Here is a 24,180-nt window from a genome sequence, read left to right as displayed (position 1 = left end):
TCTAATGCAGTATGTTTCAGAAATCACACATTTTAAAATTGAGGCTGAATGTGAAACAGTGTTTTACAAAGCAGTGAATTTGAGGCACACACCTTCAATATTCTCTCCTTCTACCACCATTGCTCAGTAGCAGCAGTGTGTACTATCCACAAGGTGCACTGCAGAAATTCACCAAAGGCAGCACTTTCCAAGCTCAGGGCCACTTCCATCTAGAAGGACAAGGGCAGCAGACACATGGGAACACCACCCCCTGCAAGTTCCCCTCCAAGTCACTCACCGTCATGACTTGGAAATATATTGCAGTTCCTTCAGTGTGACTGGAAAAATATTCCAGGAATTCCTCTCTTAATATTTTCTGTCAGAGGGCTGTTAGTCCTCAGAAAGCAGTGGACACTGTCAGATTAAATTGATTAAAGGTCAATTGGGACAGAGTCTTGATCAACAATGGGGTGCAGGCAGGAAAGTGGGGCTGAGACTATCATCAGATCAGCAATGATCTTATTGAGAAGTGGAGCATATTTAAAGGGCCAAATGTCCTCACTGTGCTCCTGAATCCTACGTTACTGGCAGCACTGTGGGATGCGTAAAGCTCATGGACTACAGTAGGCAGGTCATCAACACCTTGTCAAGGGCAAATAGGCAATAAATGGTAGAGCAGCCAGTGACATTCACACCCTTGACAGAGTGCAAAAAATAAAATGAGAAGAGAAATAACATGGAAAATTAGAAAGTGATGACAATGTACAATAACCAGGACCATTAGGCATATGAGTTACTTATGAATAATCCAGTTGTGAATTCAGGAGGATATTTGCTCAAAGGTGATGAAAACGTGAAGTTTAAAATGTGAAGCGTTGCGGTGACTGGCATGGACCCTTTTAAGGGGAAGCTGGATAAAGACAAAACATGAGGGAGAAAGAAATAAAAGGACACGTTGATAGGGTGAGGTGAAGTAGGGCAAGAGACAGCTTGTGGATTGTATAATCATGAGTACGGACTAGTTAAGGCTAAATGATATTCAGTAAATTCTTTGCAAACTGATCTGGTTTAATGTCCACACTGCATATTAACCCAGTCTCCCAAACCTGCATCCATATTCCTCTTCTTATAACAAGAACTACATTTCAAAAGCAGTTCCTCATTGCAGGTCAAGCACCCAGTGGGTGGTGAAGGTAATGTCTCACCAGACTGTAGGGCTGCTCTCTCATTACAGAGAGAGAGGCAACTGGTGGTGGTTTAAACTGAGGGCCACTGAGTCTCAGGTGAGGGGGAGAGATTGAGAACTAGATTGAGAGCTTCATGGTAACCTCAGCCAGAGTGGGAATTGAATCCACTCTGTTGGGGGTCACTCAGCATCATAAGCTAGCTCTCCAGCCAACTGAGCTAACCAAGAGATGCAGCTAACTTGCTCTTTGTGATTCTGCCGGCAGGAGGGAGCTGCCATTTCTGTTTCCTTACCTGTTGGAAGGCGTGCCTTTGGTTGAGATGTCTCCCGCTTGCTGGTCTTGTTCAGGCGCTGCTTGGCACTGAGGGCATCTTGCTGCCAGGCATCGGGAAGATCTCGGTATTCTGCCGGGTTTGTGCGGCTTTCGGGAAGCTGCTGGGCTTCCGTGCCTTCTCTTCCTCGGAGACCACTGGTCTTCCTGCTGTCCCCAGCTCGCTCCGCCTTTTGGTCCACTGCGTGGGATTTTGGTACCATGGGGGGCCAGGCGTCCAGGTGAACCTTGGCCTGGAAGCTGGGCGATTTGATGGCGGGAGGGGGAATCGGAGGAGGAGGCAGCTCTAAATTGCAAGCACAGAAAACAAGATCCTTGTTTCCATTACCTTAACATAGAACATAGAACATTACAGCACAGTACAGGCCCTTCGGCCCTCGATGTTGTGCCGACCTGTCATACCGATCTCAAGCCCATCTAACCTACACTATTCCATGTACGTCCATATGCTTATCCAATGACGACTTAAATGTACCTAAAGTTGGCGAATCTACTACCGTTGCAGGCAAAGCGTTCCATTCCCTTACTACTCTCTGAGTAAAGAAACTACCTCTGACATCTGTCCCATATCTTTCACCCCTCATTTTAAAGCTATGCCCCCTCGTGCTCGCTATCACCATCCTAGGAAAAAGGCTCTCCCTATCCACCCTATCTAACCCTCTGATATTTTATATGTTTCAATTAAGTCACCTCTCAACCTCCTTCTCTCTAATGAAAACAGCCTCAAGTCCCTCAGCCTTTCCTCGTAAGACCTTCCCTCCATACCAGGCAACATCCTAGTAAATCTCCTCTGCACCCTTTCCAAAGCTTCCACATCCTTCTTATAATGCGGTGACCAGAACTGTACACAATACTCCAAGTGCGGCCGCACCAGAGTTTTGTACAGCTTCATCATAACCTCTTGGTTCCGGAACTCGATCCCTCTATTAATAAAAGCTAAAACACTGTATGTCTTCTTAACAGCCCTGTCAACCTGGGTGGCAACTTTCAAGGATTTCAAGGACCTTCTCACATCTCAAAATCTCCCCTGAACAAAGCTTGGTCCTAGCCCTTGGTAGGAGCAGCACCGACTATAGTATTGGACAGAATTAGACACTGCGCCACCATAAAGATGTGCAAGACAATTTGCTGGGTCAAAAGGGTTGGTTTTCAACAAAGCATATGAGGCACAGATGTTTAGACAGAGAGAGTGTCCAGAGCTCAGGGCCCAGGAAGCTGAAGAGACAGTCACCTCAATACTAAAGTGATTAAAATTGGGAGATGGACAAGAGAGGAGTGTAGACATCCCAGAGGGCTGAACAAGGTTGCAGAGGCAGGGAGCAGTGAAGCTAGAGATGGATTTGAAGACCAGAATGAAAACAAACCCTACAGCAATGCAAGAGCAGGAGTAGACCCTTTGAGCCTGCTCCATCTTTTGATATGATCATGGCTGATCATCCAACTCAGTCCCCCATTCCCACTTTCTCCCCCATAGCCTTGAACCTTTCATTCCTAGGAATTATTTCTAACTCCTTCTTGAAAACATTCAATGTTCTGGCCTCAACCGCTTTTTGTGAGGGAGAATGCCACAGGCTGGGTGAAGACATTTCCCGTCATTTCAGCCCTAAACGGCCTACTGTGTATTCTGAGACTTTGACCCCTACTCTGGGCTCCCTGGTCATTAGAAACATTCCCTCCTGTGCTTGCCTGGTCTAATCCTGTAAACTCACTGTCAACATCTGCAGGAGGAAGCAGAACTTTGTGATGAGTTTCTGAACGACATTCTCCCATCACAGAACCATAAATGGTTCCTGTACAGAAAAAAACATTCAGCCTTCCCTTGCTACTTTATGAAGAATTTAAAGAGTGGGGATTTTTCTCCTTAGAGCAAAAAAAGATAGAAAATGAAAGCATGAAGTTCTGGAGACACTCAGCAGGTCTGTGGAGAGAGAAACAGAAATAACGTTTCGAGTCAAGTGCCCCTTCATCATAATTGAAAGGAAGGAGTGAGTAGAATACATGGAGATGGTGCTGAGAAAGGTATAGAATAAAGAGAAAGGCAAGCAGAGGGATTGCTGATGATAAGCTGGAAGGAGCTAAATGCTGCATGGGTACTAATGAGAAAATAAAATAATTGAAAATGTAAACAAAAACAGAAAGTTGTGGAAAAACTCAGCAGGTCCAACAGCATCTGTGAAGAGAGGAACAGAGTTACTGTTTCGAGTCCGATTATGCCACCAATTCCAGAACCAGTTCTGAAGAAGAGTCATGTTGAACTGACGGGTGCGTGTCAAGGATTCCCTGGCGCAATTTCAAAGAAAAGCAAGAGGGGTCTCTCCAATGCCTTGAACAAATGGTTATCCTGCAATCAACATTACCAAACCTGATTGGTTATGACATTGCTGTGCACATATTGGTCGCTTTGTTCTACCTTAAAGCAGCGAGCAGTTCAGAAATACAGCTTAGCTGTCATACACTGGTGGAAGTCCTGAGTTATGGGAGGATGCTATAAAAATGCAGGTCTTCCTTCACAGTTTCACACTGGACAAGGCATTTTTTTCATTGTGTCATTGGGGAGGGGGTGAGGCAAGAGGCTGGGAGCAATGACAATGGAATGGAGAATATTATGAGTCATGGCAGTGCAACGGAATAATTCAGTAATCCCAATGGAAGTGTTTAATATTCATCAAAGAAGCCAATAGCTTTCTGTCTGAATCCTGTTTAATTCAAAGCACCTGGATTCCAGGTTGACCCTGTGGATTGACCTCTAATTATATCCCCTTGTTCTTTTTCAATCTAATTTTCCTCAGACAAAACCACAGTGCATTCTCTGACCTCCAAGTCAGCTTTTTAATTATACAGTCACCCCTGGCAATGACTTCCTAATATCAGGGCATTAGAGGAACAAACCCCCAATCTATTTTAATCTTCTGTTTGATTATTGCTGTTCTCTCAACCCAATTTCAACCCTAAGGGCCATTGCTTTTGTGATTATATCTGGCAATGAATCGCATTAATGTTCAGTGGACCTGGTTCGAGCTCTCTTTTTGCCCGTCACAGCAATCTTTGCATTCACTGTAGAAACATTACTCTCATCTCTGCACTCCCGTACATCACCACCCCAAGCCCGTCAAATCTCTTGGCCTTGTCCTTCCCTCTTGTAAACCATTTGATTCCAGAAATGGGTTAATTCTACAGGAACTGCCAAAATTACAGTGACCTTACAGGCAAGAAAGTTTTTAATCCCAAGAATAACAGATCCCAAGATTGATTCCACAGACCAAAGTCTAACTGAGAGGTTCAAGGGATCACGGCAAGTGGTCCATGTATAGAATAAATTAACTTACAGACTAGATTCCACTCGAAGAGGTTCAGTGGGTACTTATACATAGAATAACAGATCCCTAGGAGTGAGTTACAGAGTGGAATCTAATCGAGGGGTTCAAGGTGGTTCATATATATAGAATAACAGATCCCTGGGAGTGAGTTACAGACTGGAATCTAATCGAGGGGTTCGGGGAGTTTACATGTATCTGCTATTCACTTCAGCACCTTAGGATACTTTATTCCCTGCCAATGAACTCCATACAAGAAAGTAGGAGTCCAGTCAGAGGGAGCATGGTGATGTCCTGTTGGAAGCCTCACCAGGAGAGGCAGGAGCTGCTGGTGTAGCTCAGAGAACACAGCTTTCACAGGCAACAGTCTATACTCTATATGTCACATGAGTCACCGTGAGCTTGACTTATCTTAATTGAGCTTCTTTCTATCAGTTATCATTGTGGTATTTAAACACATGCTCCTCAAGCATTCTGTCTCTCCCATGTCTACAGCTCATTAATTCTGAAATCTCTGGGAGGGTGATGGAGCAGGGAATTTAGAGCAGCTCCCGCTCCCACCGCACGTCCAACCCAAACGCCACCCCATAACATTGAAGAATATTTAAATATTCACGAGTGATGCCAAAGCAGGGTTATGGGCCAAGTGCTAGAACGTGGGATTAGAATAGTTTGGTGGTCGTTTTTGACTGGCACAGACTTGATGGGCTGAAAGGCCTTTTTCTGAGCCGTAGACCTCTACGACTTTAATGTCACTTTTCTGCATGCTTTTGTTAAGCAGATTGCTCATGCCTGTCAGATCCTGTTTGGTAGTGCAGTGGGATCCATAGAATCCCTACATTGTGGAAACAGGCCATTTGGCCCAACAAGTCCACATCAACTCTACGAACAGCATTCAACACAGACTCACCCATCCCAACCCTGTCCCTGCAATGCTGCACCTCCTATGACCAACCCACCTAGCCTGCATATCTTTGGAGTGTGGGAGGAAACCGAAGCACGTGGAGAAACAGAGAGAATGTGCAAACTCCACACAGACAGTCGCCGGAGGTTAGAACTGAAACCTCTGTCTAAAGAAATTCCAAGTGGTCATCCCCTCCCTGTGATGTTGTGATGACTATTGGCACTGATGTTATAGATAAAAGAAAGGGTGAATTATCAAAATAGGCAATTAGGAAATAAGTTGAAAGTAGGACTTCACTGATAGTGATCTCAGATTGTTACTAGTGCCACATGTTAGTCAGAGAAATGGCAGGATATATCAGATGATTACATCACTGAAATGATGAGATGTGAGGTGGCAGGGTTTCATCCTTGGATATGAGATTCTTCAATTTCATTCCCAGTGCCACCCTCAAACCCCATTATTGTGCACTACCTTTATAACAAGAGGAGCAGGGATGTCTTGCTGCAATTATACAGGGCCTTGGTAAGTCCACCCCTGGAAAACTGTGTGCAGTTTTTGTCTCTTTACCTGAGGAAGGATGGTCTACTTATGGAGGGAGTGCAATAAGAGAGACTGATTTGTTTAGAACTGTATTCCACTGGAGTTTAGGAGAATGAGGGGAATCTCATAGAAACCTGTAAAATTCTAACAAAACTAGACAGAGTAAATGCAGAAGTGGTGTTCCCAATGACTGGGGAGTCCAGAACCAGGAGCCATATCTCAGGAAATGGTCATATAGTATTGAGATGCAGACAAATATCTCCCCACAGAGTGTTGAGCCTGTGGAATTCTTGCACAAGAAAGCAGTTGAGGCCAAAACATTGCATGTTTTCAAGAAGGAGTTAGATATAGTTCTTAGGGCTAAAGAAATTCAAGGGTCTGGGAGAGAAAGTCGGAACAGGGGATTGAGTAGGATGATCAGCCATGATGATATCGATGGGTGGAGAGGGCTCGAAGGGCTGAATGGCCTCCTCCTGCTCTCTCCCTCACACACACACACGCACACGCACACACACACACACACACACACACACACACACACACACACACACACTCTCTCACTCTCTCTCATAGAACTTAGAGCATTACAGCACAGTACAGGCGCTTCAGCCCTCGATGTTGTGCCGACCTGTCATACCGATCTCAAGTGGATAATAAAATGTGAGGCTGGATGAACACAGCAGGCCAAGTAGCATCTCAGGAGCACAAAAGCTGACGTTTCGGGCCTAGACCCTTCATCAGAGGCTCTCTGATGGAGACTGATGTACAATGATGAAAGAAGAAAGGCATTAATGAAGTCAGAATATCAAGTTAGAGGGCTCAGCCGGTGCTGCCCAGTCAGTGTTGACAGTCCAGATGGTTATCCAGGATTAAAGTCCTGGCCCTGTCTGGAATTTCTAATCATTTTACAAAGGGAAAAGAATCAATTCAATACTTCATCTATTGTTTCACAAATAAGTACCTTCCCTGGGATTCCCATCGCCGCTCTATAACTTCGCACTACAGAGGGCAGTACTGAGAAGCGATTCTGAGAAATTGGCTCACTCACCATGACTGAGAAGGGCATTATAAAGGACCCCAGTGTCAAAGAGCAGTCCATTCACTCCAAATGTGTATGCAATCCCAATGGACCAAACCAATGTTACTCAGCCTCACACCTACCGTCAGTGAAGATTTCACGACGCGCATGAGCCGCTTGGTGTTTCAGTTTCTTTACTGGCCGGGGCTTCTGCATCACAGCAGCACTTGCGTTACTGTCAGTGGAGAAAGGGCTGGTGGGTCGGGGACAATGTGATGAGGGGAAGTGTCGTCGGCCTGTGGTTAACAGGGGAAAGAAGGAAAATGAGTTTTATAATCTGTAGAAATGTATCTATTCCATCAATTTTCCTGGCAGGCATCACTGCAATGCTTTATGTCGCCTCAATTCATTAGACCTCGTCAGCATTTTAGCCAGAAATCGCCACTCTATCATTTCACTCCACTGTGAGGCCCAACACTCTCTCCCTATCTCCTGTTCAGGGTGTCACGCTTATGTAGAGATAGTCGGATCTGCTGATGCTGGAGAATCTGAGATAACAAGGTGTACAGCTGAATGAACACTGAAGGCCAGGCAGCATCAGAGGAGCAGGAAGGCTGACATTTTGGGTCTGGATCCTTCTTTCCTGCTTCTCTGATGCTGCCTGGCCTGCTGTGTTCATCCAGCTCTACGCTTTGTGTTATCTCATGCTTATGAAACTGTTTCACCTTCGGCCTGCAGGTTTTCAGTATGCTCGCTTCATGCAATCCATTCTGACTACTAGGGGCATGTCCTAAAATCAGATCGTAGACAGTTAAGGTTCTTCAGCTATATAATTCTCCAGCATCTGCAGTTCCCATTATCTAAGGTTCTTCAGCTACTTATTTGCGACTGCAATGAGGGGTCTGTGTGCAAGACACTTCCTGTTCTGTGTAAGAGTCACTCCCCTCTAACAAGAGCCTTTGCTAAAGACACTGCCCTTTATGAGGGGTTTGTGACAGAAATACTGTCCATTTAACAGGAGTCCGCGATGGAGACACTGCCGGTTTAACAGGAGTCCGTGATGGAGACACTGCCGGTTTAACAGGAGTCCGTGACGGAGACACTGCCGGTTTAACAGGAGTCCGTGACGGAGACACTGCCGGTTTAACAGGAGTCCGTGACGCAGCCATTGCCGATTTAACAGGAGTCCGTGACGGAGACATTGCCAGTTTAACAGGACTCTGACGGAGACATTGCCGGTTTAACAGGAGTCTGTGATGGAGACTTGCCCATTTAACAGGAGATAGCAAAGTGTGAAGCTGGATGAATGCAGCAGGCCAAGCAGCATCTCAGGAGCACAAAAGCTGACGTTTCGGGCCTAGACCCTTCATCAGAGAGGGGGATGGGGAGAGGGAACTGGAATAAATAGGGAGAGAGGGGGAGGCTGACCGAAGATGGAGAGTAAAGAAGATAGGTGGGGAGGAGAGTATAGGTGGGGAGGTAGGGAGGGGATAGGTCAGTCCAGGGAAGACGGACAGGTCAAGGAGGTGGGATGAGGTTAGTAGGTAGATGGAGGTGCGGCTTGGGGTGGGAGGAAAGGATGGGTGAGAGGAAGAACAGGTTAGGGAGGCAGAGACAGGTTGGACTGGTTTTGGGATGCAGTGGGTGGAGGGGAAGAGCTGGGCTGGTTTAGGGATGCAGTGGGGGAAGGGGAGATTTTGAAACTGGTGAAGTCCACATTGATACCATTGGGCTGCAGGGTTCCCAGGCGGAATATGAGTTGCTGTTCCTGCAACCTTCGGGTGGCATCATTGTGGCACTGCAGGAGGCCCATGATGGACATGTCATCTAAAGAATGGGAGGGGGAGTGGAAATGGTTCGCGACTGGGAGGTGCAGTTGTTTATTGCGAATCGGAGATAGTAGGAAATGCAGATGCTGGAGAATCCGAGATAACAAGGTGTAGAGCTGGATGAACGCAGCGGGCCAAGCAGTATCAGAGGAGCAGAGGACTGACATTTTGGGCTTAGACCGTTCTTCAGAAAATGCTGAAGAATGGTCTCTGCTCAAAACGTCAGTCTTCTTGCTCCTCTGATGCTGCTTGGCCCGCTGCGTTCATCCAGCTCTACACCTTGTTATCTCGGATCAGGAATAGGCTGTTCTGCCTCTTCAGCCTGTTCCACTACACAATAGAATCATTACAGATTGAATTATAGCCTCAACTCAACTTCTGTGCTGACTCTCCAAAATCCCCTGGTTGATCAAAAACATATTGAGCCAGTCCTTGGATAAATAGAATGACCCAGCTCCCAAAAGCAGGCAAATTCCAAAGACAAATGAACCTCTGACAGAAAATTCCTCCTTGCCTGTATCTGAAAAGGCCCCTCACCTCTGAACCGCGGCCATGAGGTCTAAATATCTTGCTTGAGTGAAAACGTCTTCCCGGTATCCACCGTCAAGCATCCTCTGGGATCTCACACATTTCAAATCGGATTGCAACTCAGTTCAATGGGCACAGGGCCAACCGACTCAACGTTTCCTCTTTCCCAAGAAATCAGCTGAAGGAACCTTCTCCGCACTGCCTCCAAAATAGTTTGGGAAAGGAGAGCGACCATCCTGGGTCAGTGTCGGTTTATTATGTCCCCAGTCTGACAGTGAATGGTCATACGTCATTGCTCTGAGCAATTCTCTGCCCATCGGCTAATTAACCAATGGATAATATATACTAGCCTTGCCATGGATGCCCACATCCCAGGTATGAATACTTAAAAGAAAACTGGCAGACCATTCAAAACAACGCCAAAAACGTCTGCTTCTGAGCTGTCTGATACAGATTAACAAAACAGGGAAGAAATGATTAACCTCAATGTTCAATATAAATTCATCACTACAATGATATTTTACACTCTGGAACTGATTACAGGGACTTTTATTCCTCACTGTATTAATTTTTAATGTAATTTGAAATGTTCTGGATATTAATTTTGGTGTTAGCTTTTACTCCATCTCAGTAATAATCATTACATTCATACAAGCAGAGAGATTGCCTACCAAGTCATTCATTAGATGCACACAGTTCACAGCTAATCAAGTTCCACGAGGTTGAATTCCTACTCTCTAATTGGTTCATCAAGCCCTTGCATATTTAGTACCAATCATGGAACTAATGAGGTTAAATTAAACCAATGCCTGGGGCAGATCACAAGAGGAGAAAAGCTTTATTGAGCAGTTACCTTGAGTTGAACACGAATTCTGCTCTTGAGAAGTGAAACACTGCACCGTGGCACTGTGCAAGTAGACAATCGACAATAGGTGTGGGAGTAGGCCATTCGGCCCTTCGAGCCAGCACCACTATTCATTATGATCATGGCTGATCATCCACAATCAGTATCCTGTTCCTGCCTTCTCCCCATAATCCTTGATTTCACTATCTGTAAGAGCTCTATCCATCTCTTTCTTGAAAGTATCCAGAGAGTTAGCCTCCACTGCCTTCTGGGGAAGAGTATTCCATATATCCACCACTCTCTGGGTGAAGAAGCTTTTCCTCAACTCTGTTCTAAATGGCCTACCCCTTATTTTTAAACTGTGTCCTCTGGTTCTGGACTCACCCATCAGCGGAAACATGCTTCCTGCCTCCAGAGTGTCCAATCCCTTAATCATCTTATACGCCTCAATCAGATCCCTCTCATCCTTCTAAACTCAAGTGTATATGAGCCCAGTCGCTCCAATCTTTCAACATACGATAGTCCTGCCATTCCTGGAATTGACCTCGTGAACCTACGCTGCACTCCCTCAATAGCAACAATGTTCTTCCTCAAATATGGAGACCAAAACTGCACACAATACTCCGGGTGCAGTCTCGCCAGGGCCCTGTGCAGCTGCAGAAGGACCTCTTTGCTCCTATACTCAATTCCTCTTGTGATGAAGGCCAGCATGCCACTAGCTTTCTTCACTGCCTGCTGTACCTGTAAGCTTGCTTTCATTGACTGATGTGCAAGAACACCTAGTACAAGTACATTGACTCAATCTGCACTAGAAGGTCCAGCATCAAGGTCCACGCTGGAAGTGTCCTAATTTATCCAAACAAACTGACACAAAGATAAACACTCCCAATATAAAGTTATAGAAATGTGACAAAACACAAGATGGCATTTCATCTGGTGCAGCTCACCTGTCAACGTTTGACAAGAGCAGTGTAGAGACTGCTTTTAATGTGTATCTAACCCTGTGTTGTCCTTGTCCTGGGAGTAGCTGAAGATTGGGCAGGCATTGGCCTGGTGGTATTATCGCTGGACTGTTGACCCAGATAATGTTCCGGGGACCTGGGTTCAAATCCTTCCATGGCAGATGGTGGAATTTGTTTTCAATTTTTTTTAAAAATCTGGAATTAAGAATCTAATGATGATCATGAATCCATTGCCAATTGTCAGGGAAAAACAGGATTGTCTGGTTCACTAATGTCCTTTAGGGTAGGAAACTGCCATCCTTACCTGGTCTGGCCTCCATGTGACTCCAGACCCACAGAAATATGACTGATTCTTAACTGCCCTCTGGGCAATTAGGGATGGACAATGAATGCTGCCTGGCCAGCGATGGCCTCATCCCATGAATGAATATAGAAAAAAAGTAAAAGTCCGAAAGAACTGCGGATGCTGTAAATCAGGAACTAAAACAGAAGTTGCTGGAAAGTCTGTGAAGAAAAAATTTACAGTAACGTTTCTGGTCCCGTGACCCTTCCTCAGTTTCTGATTCTTCTACAGAGATGCTGCCAGACATGCTGAGCTTTTCCAGCAACTTCTGTTTTTGTTCTCGTCCTCGGAGAGTTCGATGAGGACACACTAGAGGAAGCTTTATTCTGTATCTAACCCCATGCTGTCCCTGTACTGGGAGTGTTTGATGGGGACAGTGTAGAGGAAGCTTTACTCTGTATCAATCCCCACGCTGTCCCTGTCCTGGGGGTGTTTGATGGGGACAGTGTAGAGGAAGCTTGACTCTGTATCTAACCCAACGTTGCACCTGTCCTGGGAGCGTTTGATGAGGACAGTGTAGAGGGAGCTTTATTCCATCCCTGACCGCGTCTGTACCTACCTGCTGCATCATGTATCTGGTGTCGAGCTCCCTTGAGGCCAGCATACTCAGCAGCAGCTGCGATAGCGTGTGCGAAGTCAGCGTCAGTGAAGAAAGAGCCATCTGAAGAGCTGACGGCGCTGGAGCGCCCGCTGGACGTGTTGGCATCCTCCTCTGAAGCTGAGCCCCAGCCATTGATCATGGAGCCAGTGACAGAGCTTTCCAGGTCCCCCACACTGGAGGCTGGTGTTTGCTGCAGGTTGTGTAGCAACAGGCGGCAGCTGTGCATCTTCGTCACCTCCACCTCCTGCTCTCCCTCCTCTTCCTCCTCCTCCTCCTCCTCGGGGGCATCTGTATCCATGTCGGAGACCAGAGGCCCTGAGATGTAGCCGTACGTGTGCGAGGGTGACACAGGCCTTGGTGGAGGTGGGGGGCTGACTGGGTTGCGCCTGGCGAAAGAGACCACTTCATTACCAGGCATTACTGCATTTGTATAGCACTTTCCACAGGACAGCCTGAAGCAGGTATCAGCAAATAAAATACCTTTGTCAATGTGATCACTGCTTCATATTGAGATAAACAGCTGCTATTAACAGACAGCAAGATCCCAAGCAAACTGCAATGAGTTAATGACCTAAGACACAGGATAAACTCTCTTGCTCATTTTTCCACATTATTGCTGAGGATTCATTGATATGTTCTTCAGGCATAAATGCAGTGCGGCACTCCCTCTGTACTGACCCTCTGACAGTGCAGCACTCCCTCAGTACTGACCCTCTGACAGTGCGGCACTCCGTCAGTACTGACCCTCTGACAGTGCGGCACTCCCTCAGTACTGGCCCTCTGACAGTGCGGCACTCCCTCAGCACTGACCCTCTGACAGTGCAACACTCCGTCTGTACTGACCCTCTGACAGTGTGGCACTCCCTCAGTACTGACCATCTGACAGTGCGGCACTCCCTCAGCACTGACCCTCCGACAGTGCGGCACTCCCTCAGTACTGACCCTCTGACAGTGCGGCACTCCCTCAGTACTGACCATCTGACAGTGCGGCATTCCCTCTGTACTGACCCTCGGACAGTGCGGCACTCCGTCAGTACTGACCCTCTGACAGTGCGGCACTCCCTCAGTACTGACCCTCTGACAGTGCGGCACTCCCTCAGTACTGACCATCTGACAGTGCAGCACTCCCTCAGTACTGACCCTCTGACAGTGCAGCACTCCCTCAGTACTGACCCTCTGACAGTGCGGCACTCCCTCAGTACTGACCCTCTGACAGTGCGGCGCTCCCTCAGTACTGACCCTCTGACAGTGTGGCACTACCTCAGTACTGACCCTCTGACAGTGCGGCACTCCCTCAGTACTGACCCTCTGACAGTGCGGCGCTCCCTCAGTACTGACCCTCTGACAGTGCGGCACTCCCTCAGTACTGACCCTCTGACAGTGTGGCACTACCTCAGTACTGACCCTCTGACAGTGCGGCACTCCCTCAGTACTGACCCTCTGACAGTGCGGTACTTCCTCAGCACTGACCCTCTGACAGTGCGGCACTCCCTCAGTACTGACCCTCTGACAGTGCGGCACTCCCTCAGTACTGGCCCTCTGACAGTGCGGCACTCCCTCAGTACTGACCCTCTGACAGTGCAGCACTCCCTCAGCACTGACCCTCTGACAGTGCGGCACTCCCTTAGTACTGACCCTCCGACAGTGCGGCACTCCCTCAGCACTGACCCTCTGACAGTGCGGCACTCCCTCAGCACTGACCCTCTGACAGTGCGGCACTCCCTCAGCACTGACCCTCTGACAGTGCGGCACTCCCTTAGTACTGACCCTCCGACAGTGCGGCACTCCCTCAGCACTGACCCTCTGACAGTGCGGCACTCCCTTAGTACTGACCCTCCGACAGTGTGGCACTCCCTCAGTACTGACCCTCTGACAGTGCGGCACTCCCTCAGCACTGACCCTCTGACAGTGCGGCACTCCCTCTGTACTGACCCTCTGACAGTGCGGCACTCCCTCAGCACTGACCCTCTGAGAGTGCAGCACTCCCTCTGTACTGACCCTCGGACAGTGCGGCACTCCCTCAGCACTGACCTTCTGACAGTGCGGTACTCCCTTAGTACTGACCCTCCGACAGCGCGGCACTCCCTACAAACTGACCCTCCGTCAGTGTGGCACTCCTTCAGTACTGACCCTCTGACAGTGCAGCACTCCCTCAGTACTGACCCTCTGACAGTGCGGCACTCCCTCAGTACTGACCCTCTGACAGTGCGGCACTCCCTCAGCACTGACCCTCTGACAGTGTGGCACTCCCTCAGTACTAACCCTCTGACAGTGCGGCACTCCCTCAGTACTGACCCTCTCACAGTGCGGCACTCCCTCAGTACTGACCCTCTGACAGTGCGGCACTCCCTCAGTACTCACTCTCTAACAGTGCAACACCGTGTGTGTGTGTGTGTGTGTGTGTGTGTGTGTGTGTGTGTGTGTGTGTGCATGTGTGCGTGAGAGTGTAGCGTGTGAGAGTGTGGTGTGTGTCTGTATGTGTGTGTCTACGTATGTGTGTGTGTGTGAGTCTGAGTGTGACTGCGTGTGCGTGTGTATGTGCATCTGTGTTTGTATGAGTGTGTGTGTGCATGAGTATAAGTGTGTGTGTGTGTGTGTGTGTGTGAAAGCGTGTGTGTGTGTGTGTGTGTGTGTGTGCGCGCGCGTGTGTGTGTGTGTGTGTGTGTGTGTGTGTGTGTGAAACTGTGTGTGTGTGTGTGTGTGTGTGTGTGTGTGTGTGTGTGTGTGTGTGTGTGTGAAACTGTGTGTGTGTGTGTGTGTGTGTGTGTGTGTGTGTGTGATAGAACATAGAAAAGTACAGCACAGTACAGGCCCTTCGGCCCACGATGTTGTGCCGTGGCATAATCCTAATCCAAAAATAAAATAACCTAACCAACGTTCCCCTCAATTCACTGCTGTCCATGTGCAAGTCCAGCAGTCGCTTAAATGTCACTAATGACTCTGCTTCCACGACTACCACGGGTAAACTATTCCATGCGCTCAACTCTCTGGGTGAAGAACCTCCCTCTGACGTCTCCTCTATACCTTCCTCCTAACACCTTAAAACTATGACCCCTCGTGGCAGTCAATCCTGCCCTGGGGAAAAGTCTCTGGCTATCGACTCTATCCGTGCCTCTCAGTATCTGCTGTCTAGTCAGTTCTTTTGTCGAGGTGCATTTACCTGCGGTCACTCGCAGTCTGGATGAGAGCCAGGTTCTCCTGACTGTCCTGTAACATTGGCATCAGCTCCTCTTGGGGTGAGGGTGTTAGGGTGGCAGTGGACTGGTGGCTGTACGACACAGCTGCGGGTGATGAGGCTGCCCCACGGACTGGGGGTGTAGGGCCTCGTTCGTCGTCCTCCTGCTCCTCCAACTCATCCTGCTGCAGGTACATTCGGGCAGGGGGCAGAGGGCACAGGGCATCACGATCGTAACTGAGAAATCAAAAAGATCCAACTGTCAAGAGAATTCTCTGAGATGAGTTTGTGTTACATTGCTAGTTCTCCATGTTGATTTTTGTTCTGGGGTTAGCTCTGAATCGCCAGCCTCACAATAGTAAGAATGGTAGCACAGCAAGACTCCAGCTCTAAAAAATTCCAGCTGAAGTGACACTTCAGTCCCTGATTTGACAGCGGTCTGCTGGGTTGAAAAGGCTGATATGACGTAAACAGCATTCCATAACTTGCAAAGGGAGTTTGTCTCGATGCAAGGTCATGCAGGCTTGGGTGGTTAACAGCACACAACATCTGTGCCCAGGCAATGACCATCTCCAAAAGGAGATAATCTCACTGCCATCACTGAATCCCACGCTCTCAACCTTCTAGGGGTTACCATTAACCAGAAACTCAACTGGACAAGCCATAGAACGTAGAACATTATAGCACATTACAAGCCCTTCGGTCCATGATGTTGTGCCAAATTTTTACCCTAAGCCTAAGGGCTATCTAACCTTCACCCCATCTTATATTATCATCCATATGCCTATGTAATAGCCACTTAAACGCCCCTAATGAGGCTGACTCCACTACCGTCTCCGGCAATGCATTCCGTACCCCTACCATTCTCTGAGTAAAGAACCTACCTGTGACATCTCCTTTGTATCTATCTCCACTCACTTTAAAACTATGCCCCCTCATAATAGTTTCCTCCACCCTCGGAAAAAGTCTCTGGCTGTCTACTCTACCTATACCTCTGATCATTTTGTACACCTCTATCAAGTCACCTCTCATCCTTCGTCGTTCTAAAGAGAAAAGCCCTAGCTCTCTCAACTTTTCCTCTCTCAACCTTCCCTCCATTCCAGGCTACATCCTGGTAGATCTCCTCTGCACCTTTTCCAACGCCTCCACATCTTTCCTGTAATGAGGCGACCAGAACTGGACACAATACCTCAGATGTTGCCAAACCAGGGTTTTGCATAGCTAGAGCATAACTTCATGGCTCTTGAACTCAATCCCTCTGTTAAAGAAAGCTAACACACCATACGCCTTCTTAACAAGTCTATCAACCTGGATGGCAGCTTTCAGGGGGCTGTGAACATGAACCCCAAGATCCCTCTGCTCCTCCACACTGCCAAGAATCTTTCCATTAACCCTGTCTTCTGCTTTCAAGTTTGTTGTTCCACATAAATAGTGATTATAACAGCATGTTGGAGACTGGGAATTCTATTGAGAGTAACTTAAATCCTGACTCCCGAAAGACAGTCCACAGTCACATGGTGCAAGTCAGGAGTGCGATGGAATACTCCCCATTTGCCTGGATGGGTGCAGCTATAACTATACTCAAGGAGCTTGACACCAACCAGGACTAAGCAGCCTACTTGACTAACACAACATTAACCATCTTCATACCCACACCTCCACCACCAACATACAATGGCAACAGGGTGTATCATTTGCAAGATGCAGTGCAAATTAACAGGGCTCCTTAGACAGCACCATCCAAACCCATGACCTTTACCATCAAGAAGGATAAGGGCACAGATACCGCAAGAATACCATCACCTGCACGTTCCCCTCTCTGTCACCCTGACTTGGAAATATATTGAAGTTCCTTCCACTGTTGCTAGGTCAAAACCTGGAAATGCATCTTTGACAGCACTTGAGGAGTTCCTACACCACATTGATTGTGAGAAGGCAGCTCACTACAGCCTTCTGAATGGTAATTAGGTACAGGCATTAGATGCTGGCCCCGCCAGTGATATCCACATCCCAAGAATAAATGTTTTAAACATGCATTTTAGAATTGGAACTACTGCAATTCCAGTTTGAGAGTTCAGCTGGTGAGATGAGGCAGGTAGGCATTGCCCATCAGCCACATCAGATAAAGACGAATTTCTTCTCTCAGAGGATTGAGGGTCTTTGGAACTCCTCGCCATAGAGAACGATGGAGGCAGAGTCCTTGTGTATTTTTAAGGCTGAGATAGATAGATTCTTGATCAGTCAGGGAACAAGGGTTTAGGGAAAGGGCAGGAAAGTGGGCAAGAGGGATGTTGGATCAGCCATGATCCTATTGAATGGCAGTGCACACTTGAAGGGCCGAACAGCCTCCTCCTGTCTCATGGTCTTACCAGAGATTGAGAGCACAATGTGGTGCATGTTTCGCTCACCTGGGGTAAGGCCACACAGGGAGTGGGTATCATTTTAAATTTAGTCCAGGGAGGAGCATGCTCTGAAAGGGTACATTTACAGTCCATCCCCAGTCTCCTACAGATAAATAGAACTAATTAAGAGTCAAATATATTGGCCCAGGACTTAAGTCAGGGCCAGATTCAGAATGGGTAAGGGTGACAACTTCCTTCCCTAAAAGACGTCAATGAAGTCGTTAGGTTTGGATGACATGTGACGTTTCCATCACTGACAGCTGAATTCATCAATAACATTGAACTGGCCCTGTTGGGTTCAAATGGATGCTCTTTGGATTATTGATCAGGGTAACCAATCAAACAGCTCAATGAATACATAATGATACAAGTTCCAGGAATTTTCACAAACTTATGTCAGACTTAAAGCCAAGCTAATTTCCGATAATTTCCTTAAACAGATTTAGAACTGAGCTAGCATAATGAAATTCCTGACCAAACTCAGCAGGTCTGGCAGCATGTGTGGGCAGAGAAAAATAATGCTAACAATTCGAGTCTGGGGCTCTTCTTAAGAAGGAAATCAGAAGACACATGACACCAGGTTATAGTCCAACAGGTTTATTTGAAACTACAAGCTTTCGAAAGCTTCTGATTTTAAATAAACACTACAGCCTAGTGTCATGTGACTTCTGCCTTTCCCACCCCAGTCCAACACCAGCACCTCTACATCAGAAGAATAATTTGAAATGTTAACTCTGTTTTTCTTCTCTCCCCACACATGCTGCTAGACAAGCTGAGTTTCTCCAGCAGTTTCTGATTTTGTTTCAGATCATCAGCATCTGCAGTTCTTTATTTTACTTCCCTGGGTTGTCTGACGAGATCATATTTAGAAGCCTCACCTTTCCATCATTCTGTGATGGCTACGGGCCAACAGAGGGTAAATTGTTATCCAGGCCAGAAGAAATGGCACCCATGGGTGCTGGGTCCCTTTGCCCCAATGTCACTGGGTGAAACACATGGGCAGGGTAAAGCTCTGAGTCTCAGTTAGAAATAGGTGAGAGCTCCATACCTTTCGTCTGTGTTAATGCTGTATTCTTCAGGATTCACTGCTGTGGGTGGAGGATGAGCTGGAAGTGGTGGTAAAAGGTCTGCCCAATTCATGCCCCCCTGTTTGGGCAACTTCGGAGTCCGGACACTTTTCTTGTGACCCTGGCTCCCTGGAAAAGCAGCAGGAAGACAGCTTGTCATCTTCAGTGGGAATATACAGATTGGATTTCACTGGATAGAGAGAACTCAAATAGGCCACTCGGCTCAGCCAATCCATGCTGGGTGTTAAAAGCCTGCTCCTGTATTTTCCCACTAATCCTTCCATCATAACTCTCTCTAAGTCCTTTTTGTACAAATGTTGATAACAGCTTCCTCCTTCAATGATCTGACACTCTTCACTTTGGCCACTCTTTGTGGTCATGGGTTTCAATTCTCGCCACTCTCTGAGCAGGCATTATATTTGAATTTGCAATTAGATTTTTTTGGTGTCTATCTCATGGCAATGTTCTCTCTGTACCCGCTTGATCAAACCCTTTCAGAATTTTGACTATTAGGAGGAGCTCACCTTCACCTTAGAATCATAGTATCCCTACAGTGTGGAAACAGGTCCTTTGGCCCAAAAAGTCCACACTGACCCTTGGAGCATCCTACCCAGATCCTCCCGCTATAACCTACCTAATCTACACACCCCTGAACACCCCTCGGCCAATCGACCTAGCCTGCACATCTTTGGACTGTGGGAGGAAACTGGAACACCCAGAGGAAACCCACGCATACACAGGCAGAATGTGCAAACTCCGCACAGATAGTCGCCCGAGGGTGGAATTGAACCTGGGTCCCTGGTGATGTGAGGCAGCAGTGCTAACCACTGAGCCACTGTGCCCCCACTCTGACTGTTCCTTTCCTTTTCTTTCTGCTGGCCCAGAATATTCAACTTTGTTCCACACGACAGGGCAGTAAGAATACACAGCCTTTTTCACAACTTGTTAGATATTAATAACAGCCTAGGGGAAGAGGGAACTGGATTTACAATACAGCCAGTTGGAAATTGAATGTCCAAGAGGTGTCGAAGGGTTTGCTTTCCTTCTCCGAGGAAGGATGTTCAGGCTAGGCAGGGAGTGCAATTAATGTCTACTAGACTGAATCCTGACTGTATTGGAAAGGACTATATTCACTGGAGTTCAGAAGAATGAAGGAGGGATCTCGTAGAAACCTATAAAATTCTAACAGGACTGGACAGAGTATGTGCAGCAAGGATGTTATCACCGAACACAAAACTGTACAGCACGGTACCGGCCCTTTGGCCCACTATGTTGTACCAACCTATTATCCGACTAAGATCAAACTAAGATAACAAGGTGTAGAACTGGATGAACACATCAGGCCAAGCAGCATCATAGGAGTAGGAAGGCTGACGTTTTGGGCCTAGACCCTCACGTCAGCCTTCCTGCTCCTCTGATGCTGCTTGGACTGCTGTGTTTATCCAGCTCTACACCTTGTTATCTCAGATTCTCCAGTGTCTGCAGTTCCTACTATCTCTTAGATCAAACTACCCTGCATACCCTATATTCTACTATCCTCCATGTGCCTATCCAAGAGTCACTTAAATGTCTCTAAAGTATCTGAATCCATTACCACTGCTGGCAGCACATTTTACACGCCCACCACTCTCTGTGTGAAGAACCTACCTCTGACATCTCCCCGATGCCTTTCTCCAATAACCTTAAAATTATGTCCCCTGTAACAATCATTTTCACCCTGGGAAAAAGTCTCTGACTATCCACTCTATCTGGGCCTCTCATCATCTTGTACATCTCTATCAAGTCACCTCTCATCCTTCTTCATTCCAATGGAAGAAGCCCCTTCAGCCTTTCCTCATAAGCTCTGCCCTCCAGTCCACACAGCATCCTGGTAAATCTCCTCTGCACCCTCTCTGAAGCTTCTACATATTTCCTATAACGAGGCACCCAGAACTAAACACAATATTCCAAGTGTGGTCTAACCAGGGTTTTATAGAGCTGCAGCATAACCTTGCGGCTCTTAAACTCAGTTCCCCTGCCGATGAAATCCAACACACCATATGCCATCTTCACAATCCTATCAACATGGTTGCAAATTTTGAGGGATCTATGGACGTGGACCCTAAGATCCCTCTGTTCCTCCACGCTGTCAAGAATCCCGCATTAGCCCTGTGTTTTGCATTCAAATTTGACCTTCTAAAATGAACCACTTCACACTTTTCCGGGTTGAATTCCATCTGCACTTCTTTGCCCAGCGCTGTATCCTGTCAATTTCTCCAATGGCTGGGATGTCCAGAACCAAGGGTCATAGTTTAAGGATTGGGATTAGACTATTTAGGATGGAAATGAGGTGGAATGTCTTAACCCAGAAAGCAGCGAGGCTGTGGAATTCTCTGTCACACAAAGTGTTTGAGGCTAAAATGTTGAATGTTTCCAAGAAGGAGTTAGATATAGTTGTTAGGTCAAAAGGAATCAAAAGGTATGGGAGAGAAAGTGGATTGTGTTCGTGATCAGCCACAATCATATTGAATGGTGGAGCAAGCTCGAAGGGCTGAAAGGCCTCCTCCTGCTCCTGTTTTTTATGTTGCAGTGTTCATGATTGCAGGTTTGGATCAGGTAGATGCAAAAAGATAGTTGTGAGCATTATCAATGCACAGGAGCAATTTTGGAAAAACATCTTCCTCCAGAGGCAAGTAATTGCCCAGAAGACCATAATACAATGGAACCAAAATTAGTCCCTCCGGCCCATCAAGTCTGCTCTGTCATTCAATCATCGCTGATAGGTTTCTCAACCTCATTCTTCTGCCTTTTCCCTGAAACCTTTGATCCCCTTAACAATCAGGAACATTGCGATCTCTGTCCTGAATATTCTGAATGACCTGGCCTCCACAGCCATCTGTGGCAATGAAATTCCATAGATTCACCACTCTCTGGCTAAAGATGTATTTTCTTAGCTCCATTTTAAAGGGTCTTCCCTTTATTCTAAGTCTGTGCCCACAGGCCCTAGTCTGTCCTGCGAATGAAAACATCTTCCCATCATCCATTCTATCCAGGCTTTCAGTATTCTGTAAGTTTGAATTAGATTCCCTGCTTATCTTTCTAAACTCCATCAAGTATAGACCCAGAGTCCTCAAACATTCATCATATGTTAAGACTTTCATTCCTGGGACCATTCTCATGAACCTCCTCTACACCCACTCCAGGGCCAGTATATTCTTCCTGAGATATGGGGCCCCAAACTGTTCATAATATTCTAAATGTTGTCTGACCAGGGCCTTATAATGCCTAGTCCTCTTGAATAAATGTCAACATCGTATTTGCCTTCTTAACTGCTGACTCAACCTGCAAGTTAACCTTCAGAAAATCCTGGACTCGGATTACAGGTCGCTTTGCATTTCAGATTTCTGAATTTCTTCTCCATTTAGAAAGTAGGCTTTACCTCTATTCTTTCTATCAAAGTGAATGCCCGCACACTGTCCCACGTTGTACTCCATCTGCCATTTTGCCTACTCTCTTAAGATGTCTAAATCCTTCTGCAGCTTCCTGCCTCCTCAATACAATCTATCTCCCCACCTATCTTTGTATCGTCTGCACACTTAGCCAGAATGCCCACAGTTCCTTCATCTAGATCATTAATGCATAAAGTGAAAAGTTTGTGGTCCCAACACTGACCTTTGCAGAACACCATTGTCACCGGCTGCCATCCTGAGAAAGGCCGTTTAATCCCCACAGTCTGCTTTCTGCCAGACAGCCAATCTTCTATCCATGCTAGCACCTTGCCTCTAACACCATGGGCCCTTATTTTACTCAGCAGACTCCTGTGCGGCACCTTGTCAAAGGCCTTCATGAAGTCCAAATAAATAACATCTATTGGCTCTCCTTGGCCTACCCTGCTCATTACCTTCTCAAAGAATTCCTACAGATTTGCCAGGCATGACCCCCCATTGATGAAACCAAGCTGGCTTTGCCCTATTTTTGCCATGCACTTCCAAATATTCAGAAATTTCATCCTTCATAATGGGCTTCATAATTTTACCCACAACTGAGGGCAGGCTAATCAGCCTGTGATTTCTTGTCTATTGTCTCACTCCACTCTTAAACGGGGGATGTACATTTATGATTTTCCAGTCCTCTGGGACTCTCTCTGACTCTAGCAATTCCTGAAACATCACCACTAATGCTTCCACCATCTCTTCAGTTATCTCCTCCAGAACTCTGGCGTGTAGTCCATCTGGTACCAGTGATTTCTGCACCTTCAGGCCTTTCAGTTTTTCTAGCACTTTCTCCTTGATGATGGCCACCATACTCGCCCTGGGATGTTACGCGTGTGTTCCACTATGCAGACTGACACCAAGTACTTATTCGGTTCTTCCGCCATTTCTTTGCTCCCCATTACTACTTCTCTAATGTCATTTTCTAGCAGTCCAATGTCCACTTTTGCTTCTTTTACCCTCTAAATATCTAAAGAGGTTCTTGTAATCTTCTTTTATATTACTGGCTAGCTTAGCCTCATATTTAATCTTCTCGCTCCTTATTTTTTTGCCCTTTGTGGGTCTTTGTCGGCTTCCCAATCCCTTGACTTCCCACTGCCCTTTGCCACATTGTATGTTTTCTCTTTTGTTTTTATGCTGTCCCTGACTTCCCTGATCAGCCATGGTTGACTCATCCTCCCTTTATGGTGTTCCTTTATTCCGGGGGTTGAATTTTTGCTCTGTCTCCTGAATCACATTTATATGGCACCTATTTTGGCTTCAGGCTTAAACCAGCGTACTTCAAAGGCAACGAAATAGTTCCGAAGTGCAGTATAATGTGAGAAACATGGTCGATAATTGCTGCACAGTTCACTTTCAGAAGCATTGCTGTGTTAATGTGTCTGTGGAATGGATAAATCGCTGGTGGAGAGGTCTTTAATTTGTGATTAAGGTTGGCATGTGCCGGGATGGACTGAAGGGCCAGCTGTAGACTCAAGAAGAGTGACAAATCCCCAACTATTATTGCTGCCCTGACCTCTGTGTGGGGCCAGAGAATTCCGGAACTGAAAAGCAATCAGTGTCCATGTGTGTGTGCAGAATGTCTGAGTGACTGAGATGGAACATCGCAAAACGGTGCACCTTTCACACTGCAGCACTCTCTCCCTGGTACTGGCTCCAGGAGTGCCTGTACATAATCCAGCAC

General features: G+C 46.9%; 1 protein-coding gene across 9 annotated transcripts in view; it reads right to left on the bottom strand.

Moving 5' to 3' along the window:
- robo1 (roundabout, axon guidance receptor, homolog 1 (Drosophila)) overlaps positions 1–24,180 on the bottom strand; it is a 687,941-nt gene that overhangs the window by 10,711 nt on the left and 653,050 nt on the right. For all 9 annotated transcript variants that reach the window (XM_059650085.1, XM_059650094.1, XM_059650090.1 and 6 more), the window contains 5 exons: positions 19,008–19,155; positions 15,543–15,794; positions 12,341–12,768; positions 7,419–7,571; positions 1,459–1,782 (listed from right to left, as the gene is read on the bottom strand). In XM_059650085.1, coding sequence (XP_059506068.1) covers positions 1,459–1,782; positions 7,419–7,571; positions 12,341–12,768; positions 15,543–15,794; positions 19,008–19,155 — 1,305 coding nt within the window. The remainder of the gene's footprint in view (positions 1–1,458; positions 1,783–7,418; positions 7,572–12,340; positions 12,769–15,542; positions 15,795–19,007; positions 19,156–24,180) is intronic.

The sequence above is a fragment of the Stegostoma tigrinum genome, chromosome 12 (assembly GCF_030684315.1).
Source record: "Stegostoma tigrinum isolate sSteTig4 chromosome 12, sSteTig4.hap1, whole genome shotgun sequence".
NCBI lineage: Eukaryota > Metazoa > Chordata > Chondrichthyes > Orectolobiformes > Stegostomatidae > Stegostoma > Stegostoma tigrinum.
The sequence above is the reverse complement of the archived record's forward strand: the minus strand, read 5'-3'. Positions and strand labels throughout refer to the sequence as shown.